Here is an 18,030-nt window from a genome sequence, read left to right on the forward strand (position 1 = left end):
CAGATGAGACTGACTTGCGATTAGCGGCAGTATACTCCAAAGAATTGATTCATCACATGAGTTGGAACAATTTTTGAGAGCATAGGTAATTCGGTTTTGTTGATTACAAAGGGCATGAACAATATTTGAAATGAAACAACAGCCCTTTGATTACACAAAGACACCTTAAAACATATATTTCAAGAAACTCTTGGTTCGGAATTGATCAAATATTGAAGGTGTATCAAATTTGGTTGTATGTCATTGTATGTTGTATAATTTACAACTCAGCCATCTAGTCCACACAAATTTCGGCCAACCTACCCCGATGGATATTTTCAAGAACAAACACGATTTACATACGGAAGAGTAAGGGTACCCTGGAAATGGTTACACCATTTTGTAGGGAATTGAATAGGGTATGGTTTCGAATAGTGTCCAGGAATCTATAATATTACGTCGAAAGACATTTCGTTGAATGACGTTTGGTCGAATGACGTTTGGTCGAATGACGTTTGGTCTAAAGGAAACTACGTCGAATAAACATTCGGTCGAACGGACATTTAGTCGCAAGCAGCTATTAAAATGCAGTATCATCGTACTTTTTTTTTATTGTCTTTATTAATGAGGTTTTCGGACAATCATCGTACTTTTGTCGAATGGCGTTTGGTCGAAAGGACGACACTTCGAATGGACATTTAGTCAAAATCAGATTTTCGAATGAATAATCATGGTACATTTCGTCGAGTGACGTTTCGCCGAATGGATATTTGAGAGAAAGTACCTTTAGTCAATAATTATTTAAAACTAAATGATTCATTGTGGTGTCTCAAACAGTTACATAATTATTGCTCCAATTATGACTAAAGAATGACGAGTTCATAAAAAGAATAAATAATAGGAAAACAGTAAACATTCCCGACAGGATATTGACTTTGGCGAACCCCTCTAACCAACCACGATGTATCGTTAGTAGAATGATGTGTCGTCGAATGACACTTGGTCGAAAAGACATTACGTCGAATAGAAATTAGGTCGTAGGGCCAGTTGGTCGAAATTGAGTTTTCAGCCAACCATAAACGAATTGCTGCTTATTATTAAGTAAAAGAATGAGAATCAATGAAAAGAATAACAAAATCTACGCTGCGCTTTACTTTCGATTAAATGTCCCTTCGACTAAACATTTGACGAGAAGCCGACTACGATGAAGTGTTGGTAAAATAATATTAATATCATTGATTTTTGAGCATGTGCCAATAAAAAATAATAGAATATGGTATTTTCCCATCGTATATTTTTTTCTAAATCCCACCATCTCCAGAAGTTTCCGTTTGCTTAGGCGTCAACTCCTCATTTGCTTCCGTATTCGTTTCATCCGCTGCTGATTGCACATCCTTACTGGGTCCACTGAGTTCCTCCATTAAGTTCATCCATATATCTTGTGGATTATTCAATCAAATTTAATCAAAAATCCATTGACTAGTTATCCATTTTATTAAATTACATATTGCTATTACCGACCTATTATGCTGAAATTCAATTTCAACATTGGACTAAATGTCCTTTCGACTATATGTCCATTCGACTAAATGTCTTTTCGACTAAATGTCCATTCAATCAAATGTCCATTCGAACAAATGTCGCTTCGACCAAATTTGCTTTCGACCAAATGTCATTCGACTGAACGTCATTCGACGAAATGTACAAAGCCCTTTCCAGTGTACCAAGTTTATGGAAATTGAATGTAAATTGATTCGGGTTACATTACTTTATAATGGCATACATTTACTCACTAGGGCCGAAAAAACCTACCTGTCCCTTCGGCCAACCAGCCTCCCCTGTTTTTCTTCGTTTTTTTTTTGTTGATTTTGGTGGGATCAGCTCAATGTTTCATTAAATCTTATAGCCAAAACCAAGCAAAAATAAAACGCGTAAAATGCGACCCCAATGTACTCTTTTAAGAACCCCCTTTATCGCAATCAAATCCGTTAAGGGAAATAATGTCTTGTCGATGGACAAGATTTTTGTACAAGTTTTTTGCTTTTTAAAAAGGGAACTGTTACTGTTTACCCCATAATCAATGTTCAATAGGAAACAATAGGACAGATTTCCACGTCAAATTTATATTATTACAAGCAAATCGGTATTAGTGCCTAAAAATGGTAAAAACATACTTACATACACATCATCTCAATTGGACGTACTGAATCGATTTGTACATAATACCACAGACAAACAGACATAACACTCGTCAAATTTCCATCGTTCACTGATTTACTGTTCAATTCAAATAATCATTAGTTGGCCAATCGATCACTCGTGGCGCGTGCATCGTTTTTGCTCGAGTTTGACGTTTGCTCACTACCGCCATCTGGTTCGTGATTTGCCCAACTAACTGAAATCAACAGATGTCGTTAGTGTTTGAATGACGATGAATTTGATGAGTAAATGTTCAATGTGTTATGTCTGTTTGTCTGTGATAATACTATGGGCCTCAGGGCTTCTCATTAAAAAAATATTTTGAACCGAAAATTTAGCCCTTCGGTACACAGACTATACGAGAAAGACAAAAACATGAAATATTCGCCAGCGAATAAGTTTTTTTTGCAACAAACGCGCAGAAACATATTAAACAAACCAACTTCCTTTTTCACGACAAGAACTTCAAAATGAAGTTCAACGATGAAACTCTACTACATTAAACTCACCTTCCGGCTTCACCGCAAATAGCTGGCAATGATTCAGACTCCGTCGGCTAAAGCATGTGACAAAACAAAAGGTTTTTCTCTCCGCAACCCTTGTGTGGAGTGTGGCATTTTACCTTTCGCACACGCACGTGGCAACTAAATATATCCAGGCAGTGCCACATAGCTGACAACCCAGGGGAGTTCGCTATCCACTTGCTTAGACCCACATGTGAAACAATATGGGATGGAGCGCTCCAGATGGGTTAGAAGCCTTGCGACGCCGCCCGACGGGTTGACAGAGAGTAATGGCACCTTGGGTGTCAAAAATGTATATCCAGAGGAACAGAAGTATGTCGAAATGCAAATGAAAAGTTGCTTCACACCTTCAACTTTGGGAGGCTTTGTTGAGTAAGCATGTACCGTGTCGATCCGTCGTCATTGTATCGTCGAGTAGAGACCTGTCAAGTGGTTTGGGTGGAAGTGTTAAGCTGTTCCTTCCGGGAAGATGTGGGAGGAATTTCGGTGGTTGCCAAAGTAGGTTCCTTGCAGGTATTTTATTTATAACTTGGTTGAGTCATTCTTCGAAGTGGTGGACTTCTCCATCTTGAAGAATTTATGTACAAGCAAAAGATATTGAAAAACGACGATAGGTACTCACTTGAGTTTTCATCCTTGATTTTGAGAGAAAGCTTCGACTCACTTTCGGACAACTCATCCTGTGAATCGTTTCCTTTGTTGTTGCTGTTATGATTCCCCTTATTGCCATCCTTGAGCTGCTTTTTCTGCATCTTTTTCATCTTGGCACGCTGATTTTGAAACCACACCTGAATGGAAGACATTAATAGTAGGGAGGAGGAATAAGATACACACACGCATTTTACTAAAGATTTTCAAATTTCTGATAATCCGACCCGATAAGGTTTTAATATTCTATGCATCAATCCCATAAAAGGAAAGTGATTACTTCCAATACATTTTTCGAATTAGATTTTTCACATACTGAGCATATGCACATCGAGTTTTCAAACATGGTAGGTATTTATTTAATGATGATGGGTGATCCATGTTGACCACCCAGCATGGACATTATATACAATTAGCTTTGATTGAAACTCAAATCTTCTGTAAATTGCCATTTCACTAAAAATCTCTAGATTTTTTTTAAATTCTTATGACAATTGATAATGAATGTTTTTGTTTTTCCGATCCCCTGGTCCGGATTTTATATCCTTCAACTACCTTATTTTCATATAACAAATGAGTTTAAGAAGAACTTTAATTGATAAATAGTCATATTTATGAGCTGTTTATATCCTACCTGCACTATTCGTATGCTTAGTCCGGTATCTTTGGCTAACCCTTCCCGAATCTTTCGACACGGCTTGGGCGATATTTCGAATGATGCTTTGAACGCCCTCCGTTGTTGCGTGGTGAGAATCGTTCTAGGCCGTTTCGGCCCACGTCGGCCGTCGATTCTCGTTTGAAAAATATCATCACAGCAATAATCATCTACGGAATAACCGTTTCTCGTTAAATAAACATAACAATCATAGAAGAAAAACGGAACTCCCAAACCTCACCGTAATTGTATCCTTGGAACATTTCCACTTCCTTCTCGTAGTCCGGCCGGCAGAACAGCTGGCTCTGCTTGATGACGTACTGATCGCCCTTCTGCAGCCGTACGCCGCAGACAACGCAGATAAAGCACTTGAGATGGAACACATTATCTAACGCTCGCATTACTAACTCGTCCGCACCAATCTTTTCACCACATCCCAGACATCTGTTCCGGCCGTACAATCTGGGGAAGAGAAAAGCAAATGATATCGTAATAGACGGACCAGATCCGATTCAATTATAATAGCTATGAAATCATTCGAAACCACTTGAAAAGTTTTCTTTTCTTTGCAAAAAAAAACTTGCGTCCATCTAAAGGTCATACTGTCTATGTTGTAATGAATTAAAATGTGTGGATCTATACTGCATTTTAGTAATGACTTTTGAATAGATCTATTAGCTGAATCGATAATATGCGACAGGAAAATTGTCTTCCTTGATTAAACATGAAAACATTGTGATATTGAACAAATTCAGCAAAAACATCAGCCAAAAATAACACGTGATAAAAGTGCAATAAATATAAAATGACATGAATGAATTTTACTCTTGAAAAGGGTTGATTACTTTTATCGAACATCTAACCGAGGTCCAACACATCTTTGTTAAGAGCACAACTTTAAGGTCAACTTCATAACACTTTCATATTGAATCCGAAATTCTTGGCAACAAATCTTAAACCGTCAACCCTCAACTGTCCAAACGACACCGTTTGTTGTGTAAAAAGCGGTCCCAGCTCATAAAATCGTTTCTGAATGATCCATGAACGATGTCCCCGCATATTGGTGCACCTAAAGTCGTTCGGTTATGGCAAAATAAAAGCGGAAAAGAATCACCCAATAACCAGAATGTGGGAGAATGGTCAAACGAAAAAGGCCAAGCATCCCGAAGACAAATAACCGTCATCCGTTTTATGGCCATTTCTGGTTGGCCATGGCCAGTTGGAGCCATCCAGCCAGCCAGACGGCCTATACGAAGGGTGTGCAAACTGGGGCAGAAAATCGTTTCCCCAGCCCAAGTGTAGAAATGAGTGAACATAAAAAATGCATTCAATAGTTAGCTTCTTTTTGGATAGATCTGCTGGAAACGGGTTCTCAACTTTATGGTTCTCAATATTTATGTTACAAATGGAATACCGACTGATAGAATTATTCCCATTTTTGTATAGGGTAAGACACCCAGAAATCGCCCTCCCCCAAGTTTTCGCCCACCTATTTTAAAACTTTAATTTCTCGTAAACTAGTTGTTGAAAATAGTTACAGTTTAAGTTTTTCCACACAAGCATCAATCAATTATGAAAAAACCTGAACTTTAACTGTTTCCAACAACTAGTTTTCGAGAAATTAAAGTTTTAAAATAGGTGGGCAAAAACTGGGGGGATGGCGATTTCTGGGTGTCTTCCCTACGTTAAATAAATAAATTTAGCAGAACGATTACATAAGTTGCACATACGCCAGGCATAGGTGTATCGACGCTGTAGCCAACCAGGTATCCAAGTAGGTTACTATGTGTATCAAAATTAAACATCCTTTCCAAAAAAAAGGAAAAATCTACTAGTGCACGAATCTAGATCTAAGTTTAAAATTAACTTGGAAAACTTTAAAAGGCGGGTTTGAGTCGTCAAGTATTGTACAGGGTGTGTGCAAATTATCCGTACAAAGAAACCTGTTTTACAGTTATATTTTTTACATATTAAAAACCAGCATGCATTGTATGATACAATAATATAAGATTGTATGCACCAAGCTTCATTTATTAATGATGACATGATTTCATATATCTCAGTGATATATTCGGTGTTCTTGTTGCTCTTGTTATCAAGATGGACCGTACCGAATGATAAATTCGATTCAAATCCTGTGAGTTGGAAGGTCATTCCTAATAGTCTAATTCTAATAATCATTTCTGTCCATGACCTGACGCCCAGCATTGCCAGAAAGTACATTCGTTTCAAACAGTTGAGTTGTAATGCCCACAGAGCTACAGAATCAGTCAATTATTATTTTTATTTGTTCTGTAACTTAGAAGCAAACTGTCAAAATCTGTACGGATAATTTGCAGACAACCTCTACGTCGCGTCGGTTGGCCTCTAGAGCTATACATATTGGAAATTAATTACATAAAAATAGGTAGCTCTGCAATGAAGTAACACCGTTAACTAAGAAGAATTTTTTTGAGTGGAAGAAAAGTGTAATATACAATAAGTAATAGTGGTGTAATTGGAAGAAAGAATAAATCTCAAAAAAGTAAAAATAAATACTTTTTGTTCTAAGAGAAGATATCACATCATAGTGCAAGCAAGAGTTTACTCCCAGATGTATCCTTCGCATTCCGCTTCATATCGAGTGATATTCCAATTCAACAAGTTATTAATATTATTCTTCAAAGCTCAGAGTTATAACGGCATTATTCCGCACATTTTTTTTCAAAAGGAACATTCGTTTCTCTTCACCATACACCAACCACTTCATGTTTGTTGCAAGTGCTTCGGTTATGGGCATAAATGTTTCGCCTGTAAGGTACCGGCCCTTAGTAATGTCAGAGGCCCAGTACATTGCCAAGAAGCACTGTGAAACTTAAACCACTGCAAGGCTGCTCAAATGCTGTTACAACAATTCGACACGGTTGTTTCATAAGGGCCAAAGTCGCAAACGTAAACAATGCCTTTTCCTGCAAATTTCTCAACAACTAGTACCGCTCCCAGCTAATAACCACTTGGAACTGGTGGCGCTCCGCGCTTTCTATCGAACGGAAGTGGAAAATACCGCCAGATGTCTCTAATCTTCCTGAAGTCAACAGAAGAAGTCAATGTTTACGTTTGCGACTTTCGCCCTTTTGAAACAACAATGTCGAATTGGTCGTGGATAAGTTCAGAATAGTGGCCATCTGAACGTTATCATCTCCTTATGACGTTGGCATCGTTATAGCGAAAGTCAATGGTATATCTTTCAGTAGCTGCAATCAAGGATGTTAACGATCATTCAGTAATTTGCGTTCGATCATTTAGTAGTTTGTCAATAACACATTTCAGAAGCTGAATTTCAAATTATGTTGTATGGTGGACTTCTAGTGCGAAGGTTTTTCTACAACTCTGCCTAATGGTTCGTTGTTTGAATTCCACTAGTAACGGAGTTATAGCTATAGTTTCAGTAACTTAGACTAAATGATAACAAAATTCCAATCATTTAGTTTAAGTTACTGCAACTAGCGCTCTAACTCCGTTATTAGTTGAATTCTAATAACGAACCATTAGGCAAAGTTGTAGAAAAACCTTCGCACTAGAAGTCCACCATACAACATATTTTGAAATTCAGCTTCTGGAATATGTTATTGACAAACTACTAAATGATCGAACGCAAATTACTGAATGATCATTAACATCCTTGGCTGCAATGTTGCAATGCTCCTCCAAGATGGAGCAGTACAGCAGTGTCTTAGATACTATTGCGGCAAAGTTGAACAGCTTTAAACCAGTTTTTACAGCAGGTGATTTATTCAACGCTTGGGTGGTTGACTAAGGCAGTCGTCGTACCAACGCCAGAGCTGTTGTTAGAAACACTACCGATGTTAAATGTGGTTCTTCTGAACGCTGGCAAAACAAAGACGTTCAGACAAGCGTTCTGAGAATGTAGAATATCGAGTAGTAAATATATCGCCATAACGTTTTGCAGTATAGGTTGGACGACCGAACCTGGTTGGAGTACTGGTGGGACGACACGATTGTAAGCCTTCGTATAACTTGTCGCAATGCTAAAAGAAACCATCGTGGATGCGAAGTCCAGAAACCCGCATCACCAAACTGCGGTCGAAGATTGGTCGATTAACACAGCAAAAGCAGGGTTCGGAATGTTGCTGAAATTGTGAAACCCACAGAGCTCAGTTATGTTCGCCTCGGTTATGTTCGCCTCCTCGACACCCATGTACAGCGGTTGAGTGCTCTTGCTAAACGATTGCGACGTTATGAAGAATGTTCGAAAAGGAAGGAGCAAAACCGAATGTTCAACATCAACGAAAGGGAGTTCTACAACCACATCCGAAACGACAAAGCCGACTTTGTCGAAGGCTTTCTGGAGATTGGAGAAGTCACGCAGTTTTGGACCAATCTGTGGGAGAACCCCGTCATACACAATGGCGATGGGGTGTGGATGGCAGAAGAAGAGCGATATTGTGGTGAAATTGGATACAAATATGTGCCTGTCCCGGTTCTGGAAAATAGTTTCGTGAAGCTGTACTGGGATCGCGAGATCATAACGGATGTCCTCATTCGTGCCAATCGGCCCGATATTGTGGTCTACTACAAAAGGATGCAGTGGGTAACTCTCATCGACATTGCTGTTCCTCTAGACCATAATGTCCAAACAACATTCTCCAACAAGATAACGAAGTACCACGACTTGGCGGAGGAGTTGAAGCAGATGTGGCACCTGGAGGACGTGCATATAATTCCGGTTGTTATCTCAGCAACCGGAATCGTCCCGAAATCTCTTCTGAGATCCTTAGGAGAGCTGGAACTATCTCATAACCTCCATAGCATCCAAAAGACAGCGGTTCTTGGAACAGACAGAAGTGTACACCGAGGGTGCTAGTAGTTGACCAAGTAACCGATTCGGTTTCCGGAAAGGCCAATCTACCGTTGTTGATACAATTCTGACCGTTACTGACACAGACAAGTTGTGGCTTCCGTTACTGTGCATTGATTACATTAGATTCAAAAAATGATTTTAACAATGTCAGCTGGAAAGCTATCCTGAGCAAAGTTTGAAACATGAGAGCATATAAACATATTTTGATTTTGACATCAAATTGAAATCATAATTTGTTTTCGAATATGAATCATTATGATTGAAAATTGTATGATCTGACATCAAACTGTGTACTTATTTTGTTATCGGAAATAATATCAAATTTAGTTTTCGATTTGCTCTCATAGATAGCAGGAATAGGTAGCTATAATATGTTTTAGCTATAACAAATCTTTTGTTGCATAACTATGGACCGAAAGATATGGAGTAGACCTCACAGTCCATTAGATCTAAGTTTGAAAATAAATCATTAAATTAAATAGATATATGGCACTGAAAGCAAAAGAGAACCGCAAAGTTAAAAAATTTGAAAACCTATCTAGGTTACGTACCGGCTCTACCAGCGCAGCATGTTACACAATGCACAGAGCATAGACAGTAGACCCTAACGAGGGTGAGATTCTGGGCGCCCTCCAAGTTTGAATCCATTTTATCTTACGACCTATTTCATTTCCACAGTCTGTCGTTAAGATGACATAAACATATTTGCTTTCGTCATAAAGCAATAGCTCGCTTCTTAAATCCCGAGCCAGAGGGAAAAAGTCACTTTAATTCGTACAAACGAGGAAACAAGTGTTCGAACACTCGACTTACGTCCGATGGATGAGCGAACGTGAGTTTTAAATTAATGACCAAATCACAAACTCACGGAAAGAAGCATCAGAACCATGCGGAAACAAGATGTGACTTTAACGATACAACTCACTGCGAAAGGGTAATTTTACACCCGGTACGCCTCATCGTTACATCAGCATAAATATGATCGATTTGAATGTCCCTTTTCCTTGTTCGGACGCTCGTCGACAGCGAGCCTTTCCCCTTGATTTGGTAGACAAAAAATGTTCCCCTCCGATGTTGTTACAACGCAAACCCTGCTGCTTTAAAAAGCTAGTTTTGGCTGTTCTAGACTGCGCACAATATAAAAGAAGCATTGTTTGTATGGATGACATATTGCATTTTAATGACAACCCGGAATATGCGGTGCGGAATAAATCATGCTCAATTTGTCATTTTCTGGTTTCCTCGCACGTGGGCAACCTTGTAAGACAATATCATTTTTGCAGCAATGATACAATCACCATGCAAAACTTCTCAATTGTTGGTAGGGTTACAGCTCCTAGACTTCATCTCATAGCTCCTATATTCATCCCATGAAAATCAAAGCAATTATATGTAAACGAATTTCTCTTTATTTCTTTTTTTTTGTGATATTTTTTCAGTTGTAAGCACGTATGTTAGCAAAAAAGCAACGGTATCTGCTACAGGGCTGCGAAATGGTGAGTTGACATCCGGGAAGGGGCGCCTAACACAGCTCTGGTCCTCACAAGTTCCAATACTCGCGCTTCTACGGGTCTTCCGATGACAATTGACCGCCAGCTAAGGGTTGCGTACTTAGCTGGTAGTGCAGCCTGGGCACTGTTGTCCTTCTGACATCAGCTAGAGTAAGAGGGTGGGTCCTGTGGGGTCTGCCTAGGATGTGGTGGGGTTCAACAGTGGGCTCTGTTGAACTTCTATAAAAAGCTGCATGTGTCCCCAAGCAGGCCCTATCAAAGCGACCGTGTGCCGCTCAAAGCGCACTAGCCTAGTCCTGGTGTTGGGTGGGACTTTAAACAAATTTGACCCGACTGATCGAGCGTCTGTCCACCAAGGAGGTGCGGCTCCAACAGTGTCTGTTCTGGCATCCAGCGGCTGAGTATGAAATGCTATTCCCCGGAAGCTATACCTAAGATGGCAGCCCCATCCCGGTGGATAGGGAACCTTGGGCCAACAACCTACTGTTCTCGAAACATCAATTTGTTCGAGAATCCGATTATGAAAGAATATGGACTGATTTTACGGCGACGACTCTTAGCGCGAAACAATGGACACGAAAAGGAACATGGAACATTTTAGCCCCAGCCCAGCAGGGTAAATTGGCACAACTTGCCAATGAGGCACGCCGCATGAAGCTTGAGATCCTGGGACTGAGTGAAGTCCGTTGGTCAAACTTTCTGCTATACTCTGGTTTACGAGGTGAACACGCTCCCCGGCATCGCGGAGTTGGCTTCCTACTAAGCGCTCAGGCACACTCTGCGCTTATGAAGTGGGAACCTATAAGTGAAAGGATAATCGTTACCAGATTTAGAACACGGGTCCGAAACCTTACTATAATCCAATGTTATGCGCCAACCGATGCTGCCGATCTGCAAGACAAAGAGAACTTCACAGTCAACTCAATGCCGTCGTAGATACAATTCCAAAGGGTGATATCAAGATCTGTTTGGGCGACTTCAATGCGAAGATCGGATCCGACAATTCGAACCATGAGCGCATTATTGGACGCCATGGTCTCGTAGAAATGAGCAAAAACGGAGAGCTGTTCTGGCTTTACAGAAAATCAAATCGACCACATCTACATCAGCCGAAAATGGAAACGGAGCCTTCTTGATGTACGGAATAAACATAGTGCCGATATCGCGTACGATCAGCACCTCCTCATCGGCGAAATGTGCCTGCGCATTGCGCGGATTCTTCGGAAGGAGGAAAGAGTTGGACGACGATTCAACACACGCCGAGTGGAAGATGCCACGGTGAAACGGTCCTTCGTCGAAGAACTGGAGACGCGTGCTGCAGATATTCCGGAAGGTGGCAGCGTGGAAGACCAATGGACCGCCATCAAGAATGCCTTCATCGCCACCAGCGAGAACAATCTGGGCGAACTACGCACCCAGAGAAAACAATGGATCACCGATGAGACCTGGAGGAAGATAGAGGAGCGAAGAGAAGCCAAAGCCGCGATAGAGCGATCAAAAACCAGAGGAGCCAAAGTCTTAGCCCGTCAACGATACTCGGCTCTCGAGAAGGAAGTAAAACGCTCATGTCGACGGGACAAGCGAGCGTGGGCAGACTCTCTGGCCGACGAAGGAGAGAGAGCCGCCGCAACCGGGGACATTCGCCTCCTCTACGATATCTCACGACGCTTAAGCGGGGCGAAGATGAATGTAACAATGCCTGTGAAAGACGCGATTGATCAGTTATTGACCGACCCAACTGACCAGCTGAAACGCTGGTTCGAGCACTTCGAACAACTTTTCCAAGTTCCAGCCAGGCCTTCACCACCTCGGCATGAACTGCCTAGGATCCGACGTATAACACACGTCAATACCGAAGCTCCATCACTGCTAGAGATTCAAACAGCCATCCATAGCATGAAATCGAATAAAGCCCCAGGGGTCGACCGCATATCAGCCGAGATGCTCAAAGCTGACCCCATGACATCCGCTCAACTAATGCATCGTTTATTTCGTAATATCTGGGTAATATCTATCTTAGTGAAGGTGCCCAAAAAGGGTGACCATACTGTATGCGATAGCTGGCGAGGCATTATGTTGCTGTATACCGTTCTCAAAGTTCTGTGCAAAATTATCCTAGCCCTGTGTGGACCATATTGTCACGCTCCGCATCATTCTGGAGCAGGCCAACGAATTCCAAGACTTGGACTTGGACCAAGACCTTTACTTGGTATTCATTGACTACGAAAAAGCTTTCGACCGTCTTAATCACGAGAATATGTAGGGCGCCCTGAGAAGCAAGGGGGTTCCTGAGAAAATCATCGGCCTTATCGAAGCACAGTACGAGGCCTTTTCGTGTAGAGTGCTGCACAATGGGGTCCTGTCCGACCCTATCCGGGTCGTAGCTGGTGTGAGGCAAGGATGTATTCTATCACCGTTACTGTTCCTCATCGTAATCGATGAGATTCTGGTAGATGCGATTGACCGTGCACAAACCGCGGGCTGTTATGGCAGCCTATAACCATGGAGCACCTAAACGACTTCGAATTGGCGGATGATGTTGCACTCCTCGCGCAACGGCGCTCTAATATGCAGAGTAAGCTCAACGACCTTGCCGAGCGCTCCTCTTTGGCAGGTTTAGTCATCAACGTCAACAAAACCAAATCGTTGGATGTAAACACGGTGACTCCTTCCAGTTTCACAGTAGCCGGGCAACCAGTGGAGAATGTTGAAAGCTTTCAATATCTTGGTAGCCAAATGACGTCAGACGGCGGTACCAAGATCGACATAGGCGCACGGATCAAGAAAGCAAGGGCTGCCTTTGCCAGTTTAAGATATATCTGGAAAAACAGGCAGCTGAGTGAACGCACCAAAATACGAATTTTCAACTCTAACGTGAAATCTGTGCTGTTATACGCTAGCGAAACATGGTGTGTATCAGTAGAGAACACTCAACGGCTGCAGGTGTTCATTAACAGATGCCTGCGGTATATTATTCGGGCCTGGTGGCCTCACAACTGGATCACAAACAACGAGCTCCATCGTCGTTGTCACCAGAGGCCGATAGCAACAGAAATTCGGGATCGGAAGTGGGGCTGGGTCGGCCGCACTCTACGTAGGGGCGGAAACGAAATCTGTAAACAAGCATTAGACTGGAACCCAGCGAGACATCGCAGCAGAGGCAGACCCAGAGGCTCATGGCGGGGAAGCCTCAATAAAGAAGTAAAAAAAGTCGACCGAAATCTAACCTGGAAACATGTTAAAGCGATATCCGGGCAACGCTCAGGATGAAGATCTTTCAAGTCGGCCCTTTGCACCACCGGAGGTGTACAGGATCCATAAGTAAGTAAGTAAGTATCTGCTACAGGGTATCTGTTCCTATATCAATCACAATAAGGCAATATGCTAATCAAATACATTGATTCTTCACCTAATAATCAAGAACCATGAGAATAATTATACTGCCGCTAACCACAAGTCGAGCACATCTGTATATGGGTCTCCATATACAGTTGTGCTTGACTTGCGGCTAGCGGCAGTATACTTGACTCACGAAATTTTGATTAGAATTTTTTTTTGTGACTTTCAAAATTTAATTATTGCTTTATTTTAGGAGTATTGACCCAAAAAACATCATCACCTATTTCAAAAACATTTAAAAAAACAGTCAATCCTATACCTTTACTTATACTGCCTATGATCGCATCTTTTTCTAGTCATATGGAACAAATAGGCGGTTGTGGGCAGTATAGCAATAATACTATTTTCAACATAAAATCCGCACACAATTACTCGTGTGTATACGTAACTACTATTACTATTACTATCAAAAAATTGTAGAAGAAAAACAATTTTTCTTTTTTTTTCCTTTATTTCGTAAAAGCGCAAATATGCGCAAGCAAATCGTTAATGGTTAATGGCCACCCTTTTCCCCATATTGCACAGACATCAGACTTGGGAAAATTGTGAAAATTGTAGGAAAAATGCATTTCAAACAAATGCAATTTTCTCAGCGAATAAATTACCGTTGGAAAGGTAATTGTCTATGCTTGGGTACGTTGTTGTGGTTGCACGGTTAAAAAAAAAATAGTAAAAAAAAAAATGCGCAATTATTGTAATAAATGTCTTTTTTGCCAAAGTTAGACTATATCTAACAAGCAGGGCCGAGCTGTCGCAAGAGACCACCACCACAGTTTAGTGAGCGTCATTTTGACACAAGGCCGAGCAAATGTTTTTTTTTGTTAATTACGATTATCGATCGATTCGATGAGTAGAATTGCTTGTTAATTTGATTTAGTTAATTAGCATTAGCATTAGCATTTAGCATTTCGCACAAATTCGTAGGTGGTACAAACCAAGACTATTGTATGAGAGAAGCATCACTTTCATCCGTTACCACAGATATTGATTTGGGACTAATACTAACTCTTAGATGGAAGCAATGCAGTCTCCAATAGTCGAGATGTGTCCTGGCCACGTCCTTGCGAATGCTGAGGAAGGGGAAGGATGGTTTGTTGGACACCTACTTAAGAAAGATGCAGAGAACTCTACGACCTCTCATAGGTGCCACGGGAGGTTTTTGGATTGTGTGGAAGGTTATAACAGTAGGAATCGTTTTGGTATAACGTGAAACACAGAAAGAACTTAGATAGAAATACAAAGTAGGAAAGGGACGAGCCTGGGATTGAACCCACGATCTCCTGCTTATAAGGCAGAAGCGGTAGCCACTAGACCACCGAGTTCGTCTTTGTTAATTTGATTTAGTTAATAAATACAATTATTATGACAATTATCAATGAAAATTATGTTTTCATTCATTTATTTAGTCTACATCTAAACAAATAATACTAAATCAACAATTTAACACGATTCGAGGCCACATCTCTCCACCTACGGTTGTGCCCCACGCTCACCAAGTTTTATTTTGTAGTATATTCATCCTTGCAGTATAAACAATAGAGACAAATCGTCAACTTAGTTAAAGATGTTGTTATGTGTCCAGTAAAAATAATAAAAACATATTAAAAATATACCTTTCGACTAGTTTGAATGATTTATAATGTACGGTAAAACATATTTCCAGAAAGGAGGGGGGGCGTAGATAAGTGTGTGTGGGGGGGAGGTTTGGTAGACAAATAATTCTTCATCAAATTACATGATTGATAAAACAATTTTATTATACAACATATTTTAAAAAATGGGGATCTTGGCTAGGAGGGAGGGGGCTTCCATCTCTCCTAGTAATTCTTAGACACAGCAACCATATTCTAGTTTTGGTTTGCATTTGAACTGTTGCTAAAATAAAAACAAACCTTCAAGTTTATTGTTCAGGAATACGTAGCTCATAACTTGGTTAAATACTTCTTACACCTTCCGGATGCGACGAAAATACATAGATATGACTAATTTTATGTTGAACTTACTAGAATACTATCAAAAAATGCGGAAAACTAAAAAAATGTGTTTGGCCACCACTATGGAGCCGCCCCATAGTGGCATAGGTAAAAGGCAGCACGAAAAGCCTCATGGGTCAAACACAATTGATACGTTTGCGTGCGTTTTGACAGTTTTCTCATGGGAAAACTGTCAAAACGCACGCAAACGTATCAATTGTGTTTGGCCTATCAGTAGCGACAAGTTGTATTGTCTTCATTGTTGCTCGACGCATCGTCAATGACGCGCACGACAATAGCTTTCGTCGTGCAACCAAATCGTCTTGACGACATCGCTGCTATGCGAAGATTTTTATTAATTCTTTGTAATAATGGATTTGAAGTAACGTATGAAGACGTTATAAATGGTATCGAACCATTTATGTTACCAAAGCTCCTACTAGGGGAAATGACGGCTTTGGCAGGTTTTGTTCTATTATTGTCAGGGGTTTTTTTATGACTGATTATGCTCAAATTTGGCCTAAATATTCTTTGCATATCAAAGAATATTGTGGCCAAATTTCATAAAATTTGGTCGACAAAAACCCCCTGCCAATAATAGAACAAAACCTGCCAAAGCCGTCTTTTCCCCTATTTGTTTATTTGAGACGCCATTGTGATTTTAACCCCTCTGTCTATAATGACGTGCAATCAATTATGTGAGGAGTGAGGACGGAAATCGTCATAACTTTTGGCTGCGCAACTATCTTCGTAGTAGGTATGCGGAGCGAAGAAACCGAATAGGTGTCGCGTCGCGTCGTGCAATGTTATGACCACAGACAAACAGACGTAACAGCTTGAACATTTTTCAGAAAAATCCATCGCCCAACTCCTCTACTACCATCTTGCGAGCATGTTACACGAAACAATGTTTCGTATGACATTGTCATCAGAAGGCGCTGAAGTGAAATGTCAAATTCGAAGGATTACAATTCCAGCGCCTCTAGTTGTGAATTGCACAATCGCTCTATTTCAAATTGAGCGTTGAAGTCATGATCGATGGGAATTTCTCTAGTGTTACGTCTGTTTGTCTGTGTTATGACGAAGACTATATTTTTTCGCTTTCTTCATATGACGAGAATGACTTTGGACTATAACAAGTTTATAGACAGTTTACTGTGCAGAAACATTTTTTCAAGCTTTATTAGAGTGATTTTTAAGTTTTTAACAAAGTTCATCACTCTGTGCAGAAACAGTCATTTCATGCTGATTGTAAAAACAATAGAAATACAGATACAATTTCTGAGATTTTGGTTGAATGAAGTAAATTTAAGTAAAACTTGAGCAAAAATTGATGACGAATTGTTGAAGTTTCAAAGGGGCACAGGATGCTTAGCTTACCGAAGAATTTCCAACAAATCATGATTTTTAATTGGAATTTTTCAGCCAATGATGAATGCTTTAAAATGTATGTGTTTTAAATGCTGTATTAGTTATGTTTACTAAACTAATCGATTTCTAGCATAATCCTTAAAGATGCATGCAGGGATTGAATCCTAAAGTGAAAGAACAAGTCTCTCACTTATCATCTCTGTATACACTTTTTTCGCAAGCTGTCATGATAGAGAACTGATTCGGGAGGCTAAACCCCGTGATAAATATATTTTAGAAAGCTCCAAATACGGGGATCACTTGCTCTGATGATGCATTTCAACTTGTTTTACACAGCTGTGCAGTAACCAACGATCGCATGGCAGTAGCGGAAGCTTTTGTCCCACTGAAGAGGGAGATGGCGAGGATCGGCTTAACCGGTTCCTCTACCAAGTTAAAGTACATGGTTGCAGGTAGAGATAGAGGTAGACCTAGTGGTGTTGGTGCTGCAGTACTGCTTGATGGGAATGTATTTGAAGTGAAGTTGCTGCGAATAGGGCCTTCTACCGGTAACGTAACAAGCTTAGGCCCCATAACATATAGAAGGAAACAAAATTTGCTCTGTATAAAACTCGTTATAAGAGGCGGACCGGAAAACTTTCAAAGTGTTCGGCGATTATGGAGCTCTACAATACGCCAGGCATAGGTATATCGACGCTGTAGGGGGTGGTGCTGGGATGATCTTTGGAAAAGGAGGAGGGTGTTGGAGGAAGGGTATACTTTAGAAAACGAAGAATGCAATTTAATTTCTAAATCTTTTGATCGATTTCCACCAAATTTGGAGCACATAGGGTAAATCACTTCTTGGGACTATGGTCCCGATTCCCGGCTCACTGCACAAAAAACTAAGGATTTATACTGTTTGGAAGCC

General features: G+C 40.6%; 1 protein-coding gene across 1 annotated transcript in view; it reads right to left on the bottom strand.

Moving 5' to 3' along the window:
• The window catches only part of LOC134215784 (LIM homeobox transcription factor 1-alpha), a 69,832-nt gene that overhangs the window by 34,961 nt on the left and 16,841 nt on the right, over positions 1 to 18,030 (bottom strand). Inside the window, exons 3-5 of the mRNA XM_062694901.1 lie at positions 4,247 to 4,467; positions 3,985 to 4,175; positions 3,325 to 3,490 (exon numbers count right to left, since the gene is read on the bottom strand). Of these exons, the coding sequence (XP_062550885.1) occupies positions 3,325 to 3,490; positions 3,985 to 4,175; positions 4,247 to 4,467 (578 nt within the window). The remainder of the gene's footprint in view (positions 1 to 3,324; positions 3,491 to 3,984; positions 4,176 to 4,246; positions 4,468 to 18,030) is intronic.

The sequence above is a fragment of the Armigeres subalbatus genome, chromosome 2, assembly GCF_024139115.2.
Source record: "Armigeres subalbatus isolate Guangzhou_Male chromosome 2, GZ_Asu_2, whole genome shotgun sequence".
Classification (NCBI taxonomy): domain Eukaryota; kingdom Metazoa; phylum Arthropoda; class Insecta; order Diptera; family Culicidae; genus Armigeres; species Armigeres subalbatus.